The sequence below is a fragment of the Myotis davidii genome, unplaced genomic scaffold, assembly GCF_000327345.1.
Source record: "Myotis davidii unplaced genomic scaffold, ASM32734v1 scaffold370, whole genome shotgun sequence".
Taxonomy (NCBI): domain Eukaryota; kingdom Metazoa; phylum Chordata; class Mammalia; order Chiroptera; family Vespertilionidae; genus Myotis; species Myotis davidii.
Window position 1 is genome coordinate 195064 of NW_006288615.1, and position 19869 is coordinate 214932.

Sequence of the window (19869 nt, forward strand, 5' to 3'; positions counted from 1 at the left end):
ACAGCAGTGGTGGTAGCAGCCGCTCCTGCCTCCTCAGCAGCGCTAAGGATGTCCGACTACAGTTTAGGTCTGCTCCCCGCTGGCAAGTGGACATCTCCCAAGGGCTGCCAGGCTGCCAGAGGGATGTCTTATTGCCAGCTTCGGCCCAATTCCCCGAGGAGCAGGCCTAAACCAGCAGGTGGTCATCCCCCGAGGGGTCCCAGACTGTGAGAGGGCACAGGCCGGGCTAAGGGACTCCCCCCCACCCCGAGTGCAGAAATTTTTGTGCACCAGGCCTCTAGTATATTATAGTTACTACTTCTAATTAATAAGGTTAATCTTTATTATTCTTATTCTTAATTCTAGTCCCATCTTAACATCTTCAGATCTGGCCTAATTTAGTTGAGATTTTGGGTGAGCAAATCTATATGGATTCATATTAAGAGGTTGAATAATTGACTATAATTAGGGTTAGTAATTATAGTTCTCTTTAGCAAAATGAAAGGTATTTATGCTTCAAATTACTGACATTTGATTAATGAACCTTTTCACATTTGTTCTAGTAAAGACTATGGTTGCAAAGGATAAACACCTGTTCTTCCCCCCAGAACTTGGCTACGGGAGAAATCATTTTAGTGGAGCATTCGGCACGGTGCTGGTTTCCGGCAGTTAAACTGAAGTCTCCCAAAGGGGAGACAATAATAAACAGACGCCGCATGAATTTTCTGAACCTTTTTGTAAATGAGGGTGTGGGAATCTCCTACTTCCTGGAAAACATCTTCAAAGTCTCATGTGGCATTTAAGTTTCCATTTACCAGGACATAAATATTTATTGTAGAGCAAAGCTCAAGGGCAGAGTTCCCTCTGATATTAGAATCTTGACTCTCACGTATCTTTCCCTCATTTAAATCTCAGACGAAAGTGACTTGTGAACATTTTTGGTGTAGAGCCCAGAACTTCTAAAGGTGGGTGCTAGCTAAACCAACTTCTTTATCAACCAAAACTCTTCCAGTGATCACTTAGTTAAACTCATTTTCTAAAATAATAAAACTCCTACTGTGGTTCAAGCTGTATATCTGCCTTATGACACTGAAAACAATTCTAGAAGACCAGGGAGCATTATTAGCACTTTTTCTGATGATGAAATGAAGTCTTAGGAATTTGGTTAGAATTTGTTTGGTGCTCAATCCTGAGTTCCTGGTTGTAACACATAAAAGAGAAGTACCTTGGTCCTCTTTTCTTTTCCTGGTGCCTTCCATTCCTAAAGAAGATGAATATGCCCTCTAAACAGAGCTAATTTACCACCATGGAGAAGTTTAGCAACTGGAAAAATGAACTTAATGAGGGCAGCCCATCAAAGGAAAACCAATCAAGGCATACTTACCTCCAAAGGTTGCGATAGCTTCGACTGCCCCATTATAGATGAAAGAGTTTTGGGATGGTGCCTTATAGTCCCACAAGATTTGAACATAGTTCAGGACCTGGTTGAAACCTGCTGTGGAGAGAGCCCACCATAGGGACCAGTAAAGAAGACGCTTGGAGGAGTAGCACTCCTTCAAATCTTGGAACCACTGCACAAAAACTCTCCAAGCGACATTTTCTGGCTTTGGGCTGCTGAGCTGGCCGTCACCCAGGTTTCCTGAAGCGGTGACAGTTTCTGAAGTGGGTTTCTCTTCATCGCAACCAGGTGTTGCCCCTTCACGTGGTTCATCTAACACTGTATTCGTGCTTAATGGCATATGTGCTTCTTTGTTGGGCTTTGCATGAAAAAACATGCTTTTCTTGGGCATTGGGAGAAAAAGTGAGAAAAGGAAAGCCACAGAGACAGAGACCAAGCATATGACGTTGAGGTAAAAATATGACATTTTGGCCAGCGACACCAAGAGTTGGGCTAGCACCGAGGCGGCCGTGTAGGCCACCAGCATGACGCCCCTGCAGTAGCCGCTCACTTTCTGGTAGTGCTCTGGGCTGACCACGCTGTATATGTAGGCAAAGTAGGCCACCTCGGTGGCAGTGACTATCCCATAGAAGAACTCCACAACCTGCATGGCTGTCACTCCTTGGCCAAACAGGAGCAGCAGGTAGGTGGTGATTAAGCTAATTCCTTGGAGGATGATGACCGGCTTGTAGCGGACGTAATCGGTGAGGATGAACACGGGGAGCAGCAGCAGCAGGTAAGAGTATGTCCACACGGGAAGGACCTCATTGGTTATCTGTGAAGTTGGAAAATGGGTAGTGTGACCATGTAGCACCAAGAAATGAAAAGAACACCTTTCTTAGCCATGTACATACTAAGGCAGTGATGGCGAACCTTTTGAGCTTGGCGTGTCAGCATTTTGAAAAACCCTAACTTAACTCTGGTGCCGTGTCACATATAGAAATTTTTTGATATTTGCAACCATAGTAAAACAAAGACTTATATTTTTGATATTTTTTATATATTTAAATACCATTTAACAAAGAAAAATCAACCCAAAAAATGAGTTCGTGTGTCAGAAGTTCACCATCACTGTACTAAGGTATGTCGCTTGCACAATGTCAAATTTTGTATCCAATTGGATAGGATATTTTTCATATTTTGAAAAAGAATGGAAAATGGATTTTCAAGAAAGCCACTAGGAAAACAGAGCTCCCCTTGCACCTGCCAAAAAACATTATATACTTCTGTGCATCTCAGTAAGAGAATATGTACAACCGAACTACATTATGTTTAGATGTATTTGAGTAGATCAGTTAAAAATTGTTCAACAGACACTTCTAGTTTGTTTGTGCTCTTAAAAAAATGCCATTACCATAGAATTGTACACCTGAAATCTTATACTTTTATTAATCAATGTCACCCCAATAAATTCAATAATAATACCATTCCCTTCCTGATTAAAGATTAATATTAGATAAAGAGGCCACCATGCTAAAAGAACCCAACAACCTTTACCTTTATTTGACCCATCCCTATGTCAAAAAATGTCAGCCCTTCCAAAGTCTGGATAAATATATACACAAAGATCAAAGAGTAAATAATGGTATAGAATTATGGAGTTGGAAAAAGAAATGCATTTAATATTCTTCCTGGTCAAATTTTCTGGGCTCCCCAGCCCCCTTCCCCCCCCCCCAATTCTACTGGTTTGTCTCAATTCTGGCCTCTGTTTAAGATAGATTAAATAATGGAGTTAGTAAAAAATGCAATGCATGGGACCTCAAGGTTTCATTCATAGGGAGAAAGTACTGAAAAAGCTGTTGATTTGGGGGTTGTGATGGGTACAGGTGCAGCTCCATACAGGCCTTTGCTCTATCCCTTCTGCTTTCGACAGCATCAACTTTAGTGGGTTTAAATGCCAAAAATGAGGGAAAGTTCAGTGATTTGAAAGGCTAGTGCAGTGATGGTGAACCTTTTGAGCTCGGCGTGTCAGCATTTTGAAAAACCCTAACTTAACTCTGGTGCCATGTCACATATAGAAATTTTTTGAATTTGAAACCATAGTAAAACAAAGACTTATATTTTTGATATTTATTTTATATATTTAAATACCATTTAACAAAGAAAAATCAACCAAAAAAATGAGTTCGCGTGTCACCTCTGACATGCGTGTCATAGGTTCGCCATCACTGGGCTAGTGTCACTGAGCTGTGCCTTAGGATGGATACATTAACTGGGCCATCATGGTCGAAAAAGCAGATCCATGGGATTCACTTGCTGATTCTGAACCCGTATCTGTCCTTGTTTTGCCTTAACCATGACATACTTCCATTTGGCAATCTTTGAAACACAGTTGTCTCTAAGTGATTTTATATCACACACAAGTTCACCTCTCTGTCCTTGCCACCTCATCACCAAGGAAACCAGCATCAATTAGTCTTCCCAGTGAAGCCACACCATCTTCAGTGTTTTCATAACTCTGGCTGGAGATTATACCAGTAAAACTAGCCCAGAGTAATTCTCCAGGTGAGTCACGGCATTTCCTGTTGCACTTTTAGACAAAAAAGAAAAAAGAAAAAAAGAAAAAGAGGTGGATCTTTTAAGTAAGAGAATTTGGCCTTCTGGGGAAGATAATGCTGGTAGATAGTTTTTCAAAACTGAGGAAGTGTCATAAAGAGATGCAACAATTCTTTATCAGAGTCTGCTAATACATCACCGTCCTGGAAGTTTACTAGGACTAGTTCTAGTGCCTGGCAGCGACTTTATTTTAGGACTAGAGGTCTGGTGCACAAAATTCATGCATAGGTGGTGTCCCTTCACCTGGGTGGTGATTGGGGTCAATCAGGGGCATCTTGCCCAGTCCTGATCAAGGCTGTGGCTACGGAGGCACTGAGGGAGGGCCCCAGGGCGTGTCCGGCCCCATCTTGCCCAGTCCTGATTGGCTGGACCCAGGAGCAAGCTAACCTACCAGTCGGAGCATCGGCCCCCTGGTAGTCAGTGCACGTCATAGTGGCCAGTCAGTTGACCGGTCAGTGGGACACTTAGCATATGAGGCTTTTATATCTATAGACTAGTGTCATAGAATCAATGGAGACCTGAAAGGTTCCCATGCAGTAAGACCAATGTTAGAACTCTATAAAAGTTAAATTATTTATCACAACCTGTAACGTATTTTGGTTTCCCATTTTTGCAAGTGTGAGGAGGAAAGAATAGTTTGAACAGTTCTATTAAATACAAATACCATGAAAATGAGATTCATTGAAGTCAGCACATTAATCTTATTCAAGTCTGGTAAAATTGAACCACATTAACACACATATTGATATTAACTTACCTCTGTGCTGGTCAGGTTTTTGTCTGGTCCAGATAAGTATGGGATAAGGAAAGGTTCTGAGGGTCTCATCATGGAGAAAAACCCAAATAAGCAGAGGATGACAGTGGGATAAATCCAGGAATGGCTCGGTGAAGTTTGGAAACAGTCCATGGCTGATGAAATGGAAACAGAGCCAATGTTAATTGATGTTTATTCTTTTTGGCTTCTTGGGAATAATGAAAAACTGATTATCTCCAAATGTTTTATGGCAGTTTCTCCATCTGTAGCTGAAATAGAAAGGTGTGATGAATAACTGCTCTCAAATATTCCGTAGGTTAACCAGTCAAACCCTCCGTTGCCAATAAACTTCTTTTTCACTATTGCTGGGGTAGTCACACTTCACTGCTCTTCATCACACACATGGTAATGAGTAGCCACTAATAAATAGTAAACAATGGGCCAATGAATGTTTGAAAATAAGTAAAACACTGTAACCACAGACATACAGAGAACAGTCGGGGGCGGGGGAGATTAATTCATCAGCAAATGTTTCATGAAAGTAAAAACGAATGATGGCATATATGATAAAATGGAACCAGAAGCATGTACATATTTTGAAGATCACTTGTATCTACTCTTTCAGTGGTTTTGACCAAGGAATTCAACCTTTTTCATCTCATGGCAACATACTCCTAGGTAAGGTCAAACCCAAAAGAACATAGATTGAGTTGATGAAGCCCTCTATTAGACTCTGAAATCTTTAACACATTGTATGGCACATATTTACACATGATTCCCACTAGGGAACAAACCTGAAACCCAGGCGTGTGACCTGACTGGTAATGGAACCCGCAACCCTTTGGTACACTGGACGATGCTCAACCTACTGAGCCACTCAGGCCAACTGCAAGAATTCTTAAAACATATAATACGTCACTATTTATTCAGGGGCACTGACCTCGTTTCCCTTAGACTGTCAAATAAAAAAAAATGACAATAGCCAACACAATAGCCGTCCAGTGTAAATGAATCCAAAGTATACCTATCTTTTTTGTCAGATTGGCAAAAAAAATATATTTTTTGTGTGCTGCAGATTTTAGAAATTAGTTTATGTGTGCCATGAGATGCGCAGATTTTAGAAAGTAGTTTATGTGTGCCATGAGATGAAAAAGATTGAAATTCCCCGTCCAAAACCATTGAAAGAGTAGATTCAAGTGATCTTCAAAATATGTACACTAAGCATGGCAAACTTGCAGCCCATGGGCTGCATGTCTTGTTTATTTGGCCCGTGCTACCCTTTGAGTTTGACATGCTTGATGTACACGCTTCTGATTCCATTTTATCATACATCCCATCATTCTTTTTGACTTTCATGAAACATTTGCTGGTGAATTAACCACTCCTCCCAGATTATTTATTTTCTGTACGTCTATGGTTTCATCACTTGAGTCTCAGGTGAGCCAGGAGGGATATTTCTAGCAAAACCACAGAACCAGGGGACAACCTAGATAGAAAGCCACCTCACCACATCGCACCACTGAAATGTGCTGTGGTAACTGGTCAAGTGCACATGGAGGGGTGAGAACAAATTTGTCCTTCACGGAAAAACTATGCATTATTTGAGCTCTTTTACAACTTTGTTAGTTGCATTAATTGATAAGAATGTGACGTCATTCTTATCTCTGGCCATGCAAATGAGTTATAACCAAGGAAGCAACAACCTCTTCCCCTCTCCCACCTGGAAAACCAGTTTTGCCTGCATTTCAGTATTCCTGATCTATACATCTACCGTTCTTTGGATTCTTCTTTGACCTGGTTGGAATATCCTTACCAGCTTTCTGAATAATGAGTTAATAAAACCTTTAATACATGCTCATTTTTTTAAAAGCTTTCTTTTTTGTTGAAAGTATTACAGATGTTCCTGTCCCCCGCCCCATGACCCTCTCTGCCCTGCTTGTGTTCATTTTTATATCTGTTTGAGACTCCTCACTTTATTCTTTCCCAGAATTTTCTTTCAATGCCTGTTACCATTCACCATGCCTCAGCCTATCCAAATAACCTCCAATTTGTTCCTCTTGAATCTAAATGATTTGCTAATCGTTGTTAAATCCCCAAATTAGTCTTAATATTTTGACATCTCACTGCAGACCTTCCCAGATTTAGGCTTGTTTTTTTTCCCTCCAGGCTTGGGCTTTCCATGGACAATGTGGCCCCATGGGAAGAGCATGACTTTGGAGTTTCAAGTCCATGTTCCTCTTGCCCCACCCCTGTTTGTGACAGGTACTTAACCTCTCCAGGCCTCCCTTTAAAAGGTGGATAATTACACCCATCCCACACAGTTTTCTCAGGGACTGTTCCGCCTGGTTCCTGGCACGCATTATGGTTCAGTACAGCCGCCTTCTCACCACCCTCATTAAGCACACGTGGCAGATTCAACCAGAAAGAAAACAGCTGGGCGCTCACAGTTCAGACAGTAACTTCAGAAAGGTAAACAATTCACGGTTCATAATTTCACCTAAACCGCTAAGGGACAACGGGCCAGGTACATTGATCTTTTGATATTCATGCTTGAATTGCATTTACCATTCCCCACCCTTAAATCACTATTGCTGGTCTATAACCAATAATGCCTGAACCAATTTCGCGGTTTTGTCCATTTCAGCTACTCTTCAGACAGTTGGAAGAAAAACATATCGGAATTTAGTCGTGTTTTGCTCTATTTAAAACACATACCTTGTTGAAAACACACCTCCCATCTTTAGGAGACACTAATGTGCTCAGATATATGTAGGAGTGTTTTTAGAAGATTGTTCCTTTCACCCTTTCCTTTCCGTCCTGTAAGCACCAGACAAGCCAAACCTATTGCATCTGAACAACAGCAACACCAACTTGCTCTACACCTACCTAATTTGATGACCTTTCTCTTAGTTTCAATGAAAGGAGTTCTCCGTGGAACCCAGGTCTCTAACCTTCAAAGCGCCCTTTCTTTTCCGCACTCGGGACCTTTTGGCTCGTTTTAGATGGGAATTTGCAATCCCAGTGCCTGGGATGCTGGCTCTTCACCAGAATCCTGGCTGTGATTAACCTGCCTTTCCTGAAGGCAGAAGGTGACCTACTGGGGCGATGCGCGCCGCGCTGGAGGGGAGCTCCCAGCGGCGGGAGGAGGCTCGCGAGCGCGTCCAGACCTGTCCCAACCCGCCGCCACTGCGCGCCCGAAACTGGGGAACGGGGAGTGCTGTGGCCCAGCGATCATGCATTTCTTCCACGAATTCACCTCCCGGGGTCTCTCTTACCTGCGGAAGGGCGTTTCTGCTCGTCAAATCGCTCACATCCTTGGATAACCAGGCCCGGGGGACCACGACCTTCAGCCATCCCCGCGCGGGAAGCCACGCGCTGGAGGCCGGGGTGGGGGCAGGACCCAGCCTGAGACCCCGCCCAACGTCTGGTACCTGCCAGTTACAGGCGCCCAGAGCGTTCAACTGGAGGCGGGAATCCGCAGTCTATGGGCAGACACCAACTGCAGACCTTAAAGTAAGGAAGGACTTAAAGTAATATACTGATACCAGTATCAACGTGAGGAAGCAGGATGAACTGAATGCAAAGTCGATCTGTTTATACATGGCAGTTCCTATAAATCCATTTATTTCTCTCAAAAATTTCTGAGAGACACAGCTTTGATCCCCACTCTGCACATGAAAAAACGAAGGCAGAAAGAGGTAAGGTTAATAGAGAAGCCTGGATTTGTTGTGGTTACTGGGGCATCCTGAATCCGTTGCCAATGTTTATAATCACTAGGTATTTTTTTTCTTTAGGTAGTGGGGTGGGGGTGGTTTCCTAGCACTTTGAGAATTTTCTAGTACAAATAGTTCATATATTAAATACTTTTTTTTAAAATCAAGAGAGGTTTAAAAAAGCATTATAAGGTTCTCATTGGTTAAAGCGGAATTTAAAAAAAAATTGTTGAGCTGTTGGTGGAAATGAAAAACCCTCCCCAAGATAAACACTGCTTGGTTTCTAAGGGCTGCTAGTGGGAATGAAATTGATTACAATTCCTCCAGCTGTCCTGGGTCCCTGTCCTACTGGTTTGGATTTTCTATTCTCACCCTCCTATGATTTTCGGGAATCTGCCTATAAAGTACCATGATGCACTTCGAGAGTCGGAATACCCTGTGCACAGTGGGACAGATGCCCTTATGAATTTCAGGGCCCTCCCAAAGAACACTGTGACTTTTTTTTAAAGGTTGAGGGTGTCATGATTTCCTCCACACCACTCCCCAAGAAAGGACCTCATTTGGACCTTGAGAAGTTACTTTTGTGTTTCTTTGCTATCTCGTAGAGTCGTAGACAGTCTAAAGTCCAGTGATTCTCAACCTTCTGGCCCTTTAAATACAGTTCCTCATGTTGTGACCCAACCATAAAATTATTTTCGTTGCCACTTCATAACTGTAATGTTGCTACTGTTATGAATCGTCATGTAAATATCTGATATGCAGGATGGTCTTAGGCAGCCCCTGTGAAAGGGTCGTTCGACCGCCAAAGGGGTCGCGACCTACAGGTTGAGAACCACTGGCTCTAAACCAAAGAAAGATGATGAGGAATTCATCAATTCATAGAAAAGTAAACATATTTGCTGATGAGTTGACATGAGGTCTAAATTTGGTTCCACATGACCCAGAGGTGGGTTCACAGATGACCAGAGATGAGCCATGTGTTGATAATTGTTGGCTTGGGTGATGGTTCTTAGGAATTTATTGTACTATTCTCCACTTTTGTGTACGCTTGGCATTTTCTATAATTAAGAATTTTAAAATAATCTATTCACTAATGCCCTATTTATTGAGTACGGTACTGGTGCCAGGTGCTGTTCTAGGTCCTTGAGATACATCAGTGAACAGAGAGTTAGAAATCTTTGCTTTGTAGAATGTATTTTCCAGTTGGACATGGGGTGAGGCAGAGGGAACCCTGTAGAGTAAACATGATAAATTCATGGATTTTATGGCATGTTAGAAAGTGTTACGTGCTATGTAAAAGGAAGAAAAAATGACAGGGATCAGATGAGGATGTAGAACGATGGAGAAGAGGGCTAGGGTCTGTGCCTTGGGGCGTCAGTCTTGGGAAAGAACCTACAGGTGAGGCTGGAGAGGAGTAGCAGTGAGGGGCAAAGGGAGGTGAGGGACTTATGAGGAAGGAGGAAGGAAATGGGTTGAGGTAGGAGAAGGGAGTGGTTGGTCAGATGTGTCAAATGCTGCTGGGAGGCCAAATGAAAAGCCCTGTGGAAAGTGTACACTTTTCACTTGGTCAACTTACCCAGAAAATGGATTGAGAACCTCTTATGTTGGTACTTAATAATCTGATTGCAACAATGTACAAAAATCCTTGATGTAGGAGTGGGTCAAGTTGACCAGACAAAAACAATCTGACATGGGAAACTGTATTGTAATCGCCTCCTTCTCAGAGGTCAAGCCTTTGAAACAAAAGATTTCTAGTGCTTGGCTGAGTACCTGGCCTAATGTAGCACTCACCTATTTGCTGAATGAATAAGTGAACCACTACATGGAATGCTGGAGTAAAGCTAGGGGCAGTCAGCACTTCTTACAACCAGAATTCGGTTGCAGACATAGATGTCATGAAAGTGTGTGTAAAGCACAGGAATTTGCCTCAATGACACTGACGACCAAATGTAAAACCCAGTATAAGGCAGTGTAGGACCAATCATTTGTTAGCTGAAACCTATCCCAAGTCTTTAAATATCACCCTTCATCTTTTGTTCTGTTGTTCTTTCTCATTGGAGGGTATACATCTTCTAGAACAGACACACATTGGAATAGAAAAGTTTATTTTTTATTTTTTATTAAGGAAGAGTTGCTTTTTTTGAGAGACAAATGGGAAAAAATAGTGGGTATACAATACAAAAGAACAAAAAAGTTCATCATAAATAAATTTTTCAATAAAATAAAATATTAGCTACCATGACTTCATTTTGTTAAACTCATAAATAGATTTTTTGATGTGGGTGTCTGGGTTCCCAACCCCTAATGTTGATAATATATGGTGGTATTTTATCTTTTTTTCCCAAATGGAGACAAGATTCCAAAGATGACAGAGAATAAATACTCCTTGATGCTAAGTTCTGGAAGATACTGGGAGAAGAAGTTGATGTCATCATGATGTCAGGCTGAAGGGAAACAACCAGCCCTGTACAGCCAGAGTGCAGGGGACAGAATGAGCAATTCCAAAGCATGGAGTACACAGGACTGGAGGAAGCAGGTGGAGGGAAGGAGGAAAGTCTTACCAAATTCCATGAGCAAAGCCACAGGAAACTTACCCTAGAGTAAAAGGCTACTGCCTAGCAGCAGCATTGCTTCTGGCAGCAGCACTTACTCTGGCAGCACTTCTGCTGACAGCAGCCCTCCCCGCAGCCGCAGCCACAGCCGCAGGAGCCACAGCCACAGGAGCGGCGGCAGCAGCAGACCACGGGGACGCTGCAGCAGCCCCCACAGCAGCCACGGCAGCAGGGGCAGCAGCCAGAGCAGCAGCCGACCCGGTAGCATCTACAGGTGGTGCAGCCACCGCAGCCACCACAGCCACCACCACAACCACCACAGCCACCACCGCAGCCGCCACAACCACCGCAGCCACCACAGCGGCCACCACAGCCACCACAGCGGCCACCACAGCCACAGCACCCCATGGTATCAGCAGAGAGGACTCAGGTGAAGTGAGGAGAGAGACTTAGGAGATGAGAGACGTCTGATACACTTTGCTTCGGGGGCCCTTATATACCCCCTTGGGGCCGAACTCAGGGCACGTGGCCACTTCCTGATTGTAGTTCACCGGCTTTCCTTGGAGAATTTCACAAGACCCTGAGTGTATTTCCTCACGGACACCTCTGAGCTCACAGACTTGTTTATTTTTGTACTTCTTCCTCAAGTTACTCTTCTAGTAAAACATGTTTCTAAAATGTTTAATCTTGTTTGAACCTATCTGTCTTCAGGTCCCAAGCCATGGTCCCTCTGTGACTCAGTGTCTTTAGTTTAGGATAAATAATGTCTATTTTTTAAAAGCAGACTATATTTTTTAGAGCAGTTTCAGGCTCATGGCAAAATAGTGCTGAAAGTACAGAGTTTCCATAGGGTCCTTGTCCCCCTGTTCACAGCCTCCCCGCTATCAGCCCCTGCATCGCAGCAGTGCAGTTGTGACAATCAATGAGCCTATGTTGACATGTCATTATCACCCCAAATTCTGTTTTTTTTAATGCCTTCATGTTACCGGATCACAGCCCTTTGTCTGTGTTCACAATCAGACTGTGAGCTTCCTAAAGTCTGGGGTTGTATTGTATGTGTATTTTCATCCCAGGATCAGGAACACAGAGGTGAGTTGACAAAGAGGTTGATGAGTGAATGTTTGTGCCCTCAACCCCCAGTTCATATGCTGAATCTTAAGCGGATTTTAATGGGGGTCTATTTTACCTCCTGGGAACAGTTGGGTTGTCATAATTGGGAGAGTGGCCATAGCTAATGGGTGGAAGCCAGGGGTTGTTCGACATCCTACCATGCACAGGACATCCCCACAACAAGCATCTGTCTGGCTCCAGCCATCAGTGGTGCCAAAGTCGAGAAACACTGCTGTAGGGCTTTAACTTCCAAAGCATTTTCCCATTTATTATTTCAATACCATAGAGTTTCCAGAGACTCATCTACAAGAAAATTATTCCTCCCTCACTTAATTAATAAAGAAGCATGAAGCCTGGCGTGTATGAAGTTCTGTGCTGGCAAGTCCCGTAATGGCTCATTGGTGCCTTTGTTTGGCCTGTGATTTAGAACAGGAACTAAGGCCGGATCAGGGCCACGTATATCAGAACATGTGAGACTGCGATGTGGGTCATGTCTGCTGATACCAACGGTTTTGAGTGTTAATGAACAATATATATCTACACAGTTAAATAATTCCAGTCCCCCCTCCCAGACGCCTCACCCTCTAGGCCACTCTGCAGAGGCATATTGTCATCTTGCCAGCTGTTTCTGCTGAGAGCTGACCCCATATTTCTTGTTCATTCCTTCTTTTTATGGCTGCTGCTTGATTGCCAATGCTAGTTTTTGTTATAGACTAGAGACCCGATGCAAGAAATTTGTGCATGGGTAGGGTCTCTAGGCCTGGCCAGCGATCGGGGCCGATATGTGGGGCAACCGGTGGGGTGATGGGGGGGGGGCTGCTGGCACCTGCCTTGGCCTGGTGCTGCCCCCTTGCCAGCTGGCCCTGCCCCCAGATCCCCTGCCAGCTGCTGCTCACCTCCCTCTGTGGGGCGACCCACAGCTCCTGCATTAAGTGTCTGCCCCCTGGTGGTCAGTGAGCATCATAGCGACCGGTTGTTCCATTGGTTGTTCTGCTGTTTAGTCAATTTGCATATTAGGCTTTTATTATATGGGATGGGGATCTAACTCTCCCATACAACTCCCAATGTATTTATTCCACCATTTTTAGTAAAATCCATTACTGATGGTAACTTAATTATTTATATATATAAAAGCCTAATATGCTAAGTGCCCAACCCAGTGGTGGACCGACCAGTTGCTATGATATGCACTGACCACCAAGGGGCAGATGCTCCAACTGGTAGGTTAGCTTGCTGCTGGGGCCTGACCAATCAGGACTGGGTGAGATGGGCCGGACATGCCCTGGAGCCCACCCATGGTTCCTCTTGTGGTCCCTCCCCAGCCATCGGCCCTGATCGGCCCCAATTGGGACTGGGCAAGATGGCCCTGATTGGCCCTGCTGGCTGGCCAAGTGGAGGGACCCCACCCATGCATGAATTTCATGCACCAGGCCTCCAGTTATAATATAAACTAGTGGCCTGGTGCACGAAATTTGTGCACAGGGGAGGAGGGGCTGTCCCTTAGCACGGGATGGGGCGGGAAGTCTCCAATCTGGGACCCCTCTGGGGATGTCCAACTGCTCCAACTGTAGGTTAGCTTGCTGGTGGGGTCCGGCCAATCAGGACTGGGTGAGATGGGCCGGACATGCCCTGGAGCCCACCCATGGTTCCTCCTGTGGGCCCTCCCCAGCCAGCGGCCCCGATTGGCCCCAATTGGGACTGGGCAAGATGGCCCTGATTGGCCCTGTTGTCTGGCCAAGTGGAGGGACCCCACCCATGCATGAATTTCATGCACCAGGCCTCCAGTTGCCTCCTTCATGCGCGGCGGCAGAGACACTGGGATTGGCCTCCTCCACACTGTATGGAGCTGAGGGCCCCCAGGCCTCACCACATGGAGCTGCCGCCGGGCCCCACCTCCACTGTGCGTGTGGCCATCTTGTGGCAGCCATCTTGTGACGATGTCGAGCGTGAGGACTTTCATTAGTATAGATATAGACGTTGCTCATTATAGAGTCCAAATAGGCTACTGTGATTATACTTCCTTCATGTACAAACCTTTTATTTTTCTGGAATATCTTCCTTTTTATTTTTAATTTTTGCTTTTGCTTCATCTGTCTGCCATGGGGGCCATATTATTTTGCATGTATAGTTTTCTTTTTAAATATCAATTAATGAAAACTCTTCAAGCACTTTTTGTCTTTTTGTCTTTCTAATTAGGAAATGTCTTCTTATTTTAAATGCAATACAAAATGTGCCAGATAAAGATGAGTCATTGCAAAGACATGCTTTTGCTTTCTAAGCAATCACACAATGTGAGTGACACCAAATAATGTGTCCCAGTGACCCGCTTTGCAGCTGTGTAAGGCGGAATGAGACCTTCATTCCTATGAGCCAGCTCTGGTGAGGTATCAGGGCTGCTTCTGCCTGGGCCATGACATTGGAGCCTGGGGCCTCTTTCGTTCCTCCGTGTAAGAGGACCTCTGGGCTGCGCCCAGCCTGGCCTCCTGGTAATGCTTGCTTGTTGTTCAGTTGTCAGGCCACCGGTTCAAGCACAGCCTGCCATGCTATATGGGTCTTATTCGTGTGCCCATGACGTGGACAGTACCCCCCTTTCCGAGGCTCCCAGGGGCCCTTACTGGGATTTTTAAGTCATTTGACTTAGAAAAATAAACAAGTAGCCTAATAAACCTAGCTGACATTCCAAAAAAGGGAAGTAATTAACAGAGTATGTGGTTCTCCTGTGACAACTGAGCCAAATAACAACAAGGAAGTGGTCATGTGTCCTCCCTCTCCCACTCCCAGAGGTGCTATATAAGGGCCCCCCCAGTAGAAGGGACATCAGACCTCCCTCACCTACTGATTATCACTCCTCACCTCTCCTGAGACCTCTCTACTGACACCATGGGGTGTTGTGGCTGTGGTGGCTGTTGTCAACAGAAGTGCTGCTGTCAGCAGAAGTGCTGCTGCAAGAAGCAATGCTGCTGCTAGGCGGGCCTGCTGGCTCTGGACAGGTGCTGCAGGTAACTCCCATTGGTAAGGTGCTTCCTCTTCCTGCCAGTCCTTCATGATTTGAAAGTCACGGAGGTGACAGGAGACTGGTTCTCAGGCTGAGGAATTAAACCCATATCCCTGGGTGTTTGAGTTAGTGCCTCCAAAGGAAAAATGCTAGCACAAACCTTCTCCTCTAGCACCCATCAAAGGGTGAACCGAACCCAACAAAATAGAGTGATTTTAATGCTGTGCTTCCTTGAGATTTTATTCTTGAAATGTTTGTTGCTATTTTCCCCCTCTTTCTGTAGCTTCTCCATCCTGTATCTTTGCTACTATCTTCTGTAGACCTGTCATTTCTTCTCAATAAACCACATCAAATTGGCATCAAAGTCTCATCGTCTCCTTTTATTTCTTATTGGAATGTGTCTCATTGAATGATTCTGTCAAACCCATAAAGTCAGACCCTGAAGTTTGTCTGAGATGGGTTAGGAGTAGTTAATTGGTGATCTGTCTCTAATAGGTTTTCACACACGGTAAAGATTTGGTAGCTTCAACTATCCTCTCACATAAGTCAGAAGGATTCTGGGAACATTGTATCAATGGACTCAGCATTGAATGCCTAAAGCCATGTGTATCTAGTTAGGACTTGGTTATTTTAGTTTGGTTCTATTAAGTTTAAAATCCGATTACAGTTTAATGAGATTTTTTATTCTATTACCTGTATTAGGTAACTGTGTTTTTGGCAGGCTATGGTTAGGAAGAGTTGTGAGTTACTAAAGCACTAACCACTTTGATTATGTTCCATCCCAAGTAAACAAGAACATGAAAATAAAGACGTCATACAACATCTTCGAGTCCCCCTGAGGGTAAAGCCACACACAGAGCACAATGCTGGTGAACTCACTTTCTGAATGCAGTGCCCCCTCCCCCTTTTACATGTTCAATCCCTTAGAATTTCCTACCTCAATCTGTTCCATGTTGAAAGTGAGAGCTGGAGAAAGGGGGGCCCGCTGGCTGCCCCGGGGCTGGGGAAGGTGATTTACCCCCACGGGCTCGTGCCCGCCCCCTCACCCCGGACCACAGACCTCTCCCACCCACAGAGAGTAGCTGCTCCAGAGTGTTGCTTTCAGAGGAAGTGCGGGAGGGGCTGGTGCAGGGCCACACACAGGTAACAGAGGCAAGGACGCTTCCAGAGAGAGGCTGCGAGTGCGAGGGCGTCACCGGACTACGGAGACGCGGGCCCTTCCCGCCTGGCTCGGTCTCTTTTCAGATGTCCCCAGAAGGCGACAGGCGATGGTGCTTGCAGGGTGGGGTGTTACTACTTGTTACTAAATGTTAGCGTCACATAATAAGGGCATCACAGGAGCCGGACAATAATATGAATTAGAGGGATTCACTTTGCTCCAGATCTGGAGATCACCAGCTGCCAGACACTGCTCCGGGCGTGGTGGGATTAGAACAATGAGAGGTGATGGGGGAGTGACCCGTCCGGGTCCCTGGGGCAGAGCGTTCTGCACACTACCCTTTGGGGGAGGGGGGGGCGGTCAGCGAGGGCGCTGGGAGCAGGAAGCTCAGCAAGGTAAACGAAGCAGGTGGGGTAGTGGGGGCGTTGGGGTGGATTGCATTTCATGGTGTCTTTTTTGGTCCTTGTAAACGTCTGCTTTGACTGTGAGTGACCTGGGCAGCCTTTAGGGTTTGCCCTTAGAAAGGACATGGCCTGCTTATATATAAAGGGCTACTCTAAGCAGCACCCAGAGAATCACCAGGGGAGGGGCTGGGAGGGGAGCTGCCCCGCCTGGAGGAAGCAATGGCTGGCTGAGGGCAGGGGGCCTGGACCTGTGCCAGTGATGAGCACGGAGTTCTGGGAATGTCAACCGGATCTGCTGGTAAATCCAGTGCCTGGGGCATGAGAGGAGGCTGGGACTCAGCTGGTGACACTGTCTTTGCTCTGACAGGGTGATGGGCTGTTCATGGAGCTTAACTGGGAGGGGCATCTGTGGGAAAAGCACTTGGGTGTGGGGAGATGAAGGTCAGTTTCTAGTGGGAAGATGAAGGTCAGTTTCGAACACATAAAGCTCAGCTTGTCAAAGGTCCCCCCTGCTATTTCTGCGCCCCTGTAAAACCTCGTGAGAGCAGGAGCACTTCATACCGAGTGTGGGGATTCCAGGTCACCCCTGGGTCACTGGTCCCCTGGCCTGGGTGCACAAGGTAAGCCAACATCCCCTCCCATCCTGCAGAGGCAGGCACAGCGCCCCCTTCAGAGCACAGCACTGTGGCAGGTGTGTCACTGGGCCAGCTCGGAGCTGTTTGTGCAGGTGTGTTTGTTTTCTTTGCATGGTTCAGGCAGCTCCTTGCTGGGGTCGGGGTGGGGGACAGTGTGCCTTGATCAAGCTCCCAAACAGTCTGGAGCCCTGACCTCAAGTCTCTGGAAAAGATGCCCAAGTTCAAGTTTAGTCCCCAGTGGAGGGGGGGAATTTGGATATGAATAGGTCAGAGTTGGAAGTATTTCAACGAGTGTAATATTCACATCCCACACCCATGACACGTGACCTGAAATACGGTGAGCATCACGAGATGTGGCCATTGGTTTATTGAGTTATGAGGGAATTGTCCTTCTGTGAACCAGGGGTTTGGGGGCAAGATCACATCCGTGTGGGTGGGGTTTACCCTGAAAAGAGCAAATATCCCCACAGTCCATCACCTTGAGTTGAGGTGAATTTAAAAACAGGATGAGTGAACCCTCCCCCTTTCATTGGATTTTCATTGTGATTTGTGTCTGGACTCCAAGATGCTTGAGGGCATCCCAGTGGGGGGCGGGGGAGCAGCTGGGTCTAAGGAGCAAGGACAGAGGCACCTGGGGCGGAGAGCATGGTGCATTTGGTCATGACTTTAAACCACTCTCTGTCATCCTGGAACCTTTAGTAGGGACTTGCCATAGTTAGGCTCTGGAGTTTGAAAGGTTGTGGGAACTGAAGGAGCACCTGCTCCATCCTTGGGGTGGAGGAGAGCAAAAGAGAGCATGACCTGTATGGGTAAGCGCAGAGGACAGCAGCAGAGCTACCCAGCCCAGCAGAGTAGGGTCCCCGGAGAGCCAGTGCTGGCCACAGAGGACTCCTGGGTGAGGAGGGGGCAGCCAAGCGGAGGAATGCGGGCAGCGGTGTGGAGGTGTGGTGAGGTAGGGTAGCTGGGCCTGGGTATGGGACCTGCACCCTAGGGATCTTTCAGGACAAGCTGAAGGGAGAGGGTGCTTGGGGAAGCACAGAAGTGAGTAATGGAGGGGCTAAATTCCAGCCAGCACCAAGGGGGCATTTCCTGGAAATGTGATTCTACGGTAATTAGAGGGCTGGACTTGGGGGTGATGTAAAGTATGTCATTACAGTTTGCCCTGGTTTGGAACAGATTTCACGTTATTTTACAGGGAATATTGGCATTATCCACGTAGAGTAAACTATGCTTGATGCTTATACAAGAACTATCAGTTGTATGCAGCAGAGTTTATTTGGCCAAACCTCTATAAGTGGACTTTGAGGTTATATATATATATATTTGATATTTTTTTTTACAGAGAAGAAAGGAAAGGGATAGAGAGTTAGAAACATCGATCAGCTTCCTCCTGCACACTCCCTACTGGGGATGTGCCCGCAACCAAGATACATGCCCTTGACCAGAATCGAACCTGGGACCCTTGAGTCCGCAGGCTGATGCTCTATCCACTGAGCCAAACCGATTACGGCTGAGGTAGTTTTTAAGGTTTTGCTACTATAAGTAATGCCTTAATAAATGTCCAAACATAATACACCCAGACATGGAGTCAAAATCCCAGGGTTCAAATCCAAGTTCTAATACTGACTGGCTTGTGCAATGACTTCACCTCTCTGGTCTCCTTTCTTCCTGGCATGGAAATTATAATAATAATAATAACAAACAACAACAACAATACTTAATCCAGAGGGTTATATGCAGATTAAATGAGCCAGTGCCTGGCACAAAGTTAGACCTTGGTAAATGTTAGCTATACATTTTTTTCTTCTGATTATTTTCTTGGGGCAGTTGTTGGAGGTGAAATTACTAGATCAAAGATCACTTTGCCTAGTAGTAACAGTTACAAAATTGCCCTCAATAAATTGTGTGTCAGGTATTCCCACCCACAGTGTCTGGTACTTGCTTTACACCTGCCAACAGAACAGCTCACAGGCTGTCACTCTGCCCACTGGGCCAACCGGCTAGGGCATGAGGTTTGTATTTTACAATGTGGTCTTATTATGAACTATAAATGTAAAAGTGTTTTATGTGTTCCACGTCATTGCAGCTGTTATTCTTTATAAAGTTCTAATTGTTCTCTCCATCTGACCCCAATCCTCTCTGCAGCTTCCTTATCTTCTAGCCTGACAAGATATCCAGGGCTCATCTCACACAGTTTATGACCCAAAGTGGAAATCATTCATTTTTCCAGGAGCCCTGGTTTATGTTTCTTTTAAAGATGAATGATTCTGTCCTTGGCACATTTTTTTCCCATATGGATTTGTAAGAACTTATTACATATGAAGATATTAATCTTTTGTCTGTGCTGCCAGTCGTATGAAAGTATATACATACGATTGTATACAGTATATAATACTTGAAAATGATAATAAAAGACTATGACACTGGTTTATGCATTTACATACTACATTTTTGTTGTTATTTTAGAGTGAACTCTTTCTACTTATTAAAAATACAACAACCAAGTGTGCTCTAAGACAGTATGTCTTGTTACTCCGGGAGCGGTCTCATACACCCCGTGTTTACCAATTGCAT

At 45.3% G+C, this 19869-nt stretch overlaps 1 protein-coding gene and 1 long non-coding RNA gene across 2 annotated transcripts in view; one reads left to right on the plus strand and one right to left on the minus strand.

Annotated features, from left to right (window-relative positions):
• The window catches only part of SLC19A3 (solute carrier family 19 (thiamine transporter), member 3), a 14614-nt gene extending 6449 nt beyond the window's left edge, over nt 1-8165 (minus strand). The window contains exons 1-3 of the mRNA XM_006760394.2: nt 8003-8165; nt 4731-4882; nt 1364-2192 (exon numbers count right to left, since the gene is read on the minus strand). Of these exons, the coding sequence (XP_006760457.2) occupies nt 1364-2192; nt 4731-4882; nt 8003-8081 (1060 nt within the window). The 5' untranslated portion in view covers nt 8082-8165. The remainder of the gene's footprint in view (nt 1-1363; nt 2193-4730; nt 4883-8002) is intronic.
• Nucleotides 8166-8361: 196 nt separating this feature from the next.
• On the plus strand, nt 8362-11674 carry LOC107182592. Its single transcript, XR_001513307.1, has 2 exons — nt 8362-8425; nt 10792-11674. It is a non-coding gene; the product is annotated as an uncharacterized LOC107182592 (long non-coding RNA).
• Nucleotides 11675-19869: the final 8195 nt, after the last annotated feature.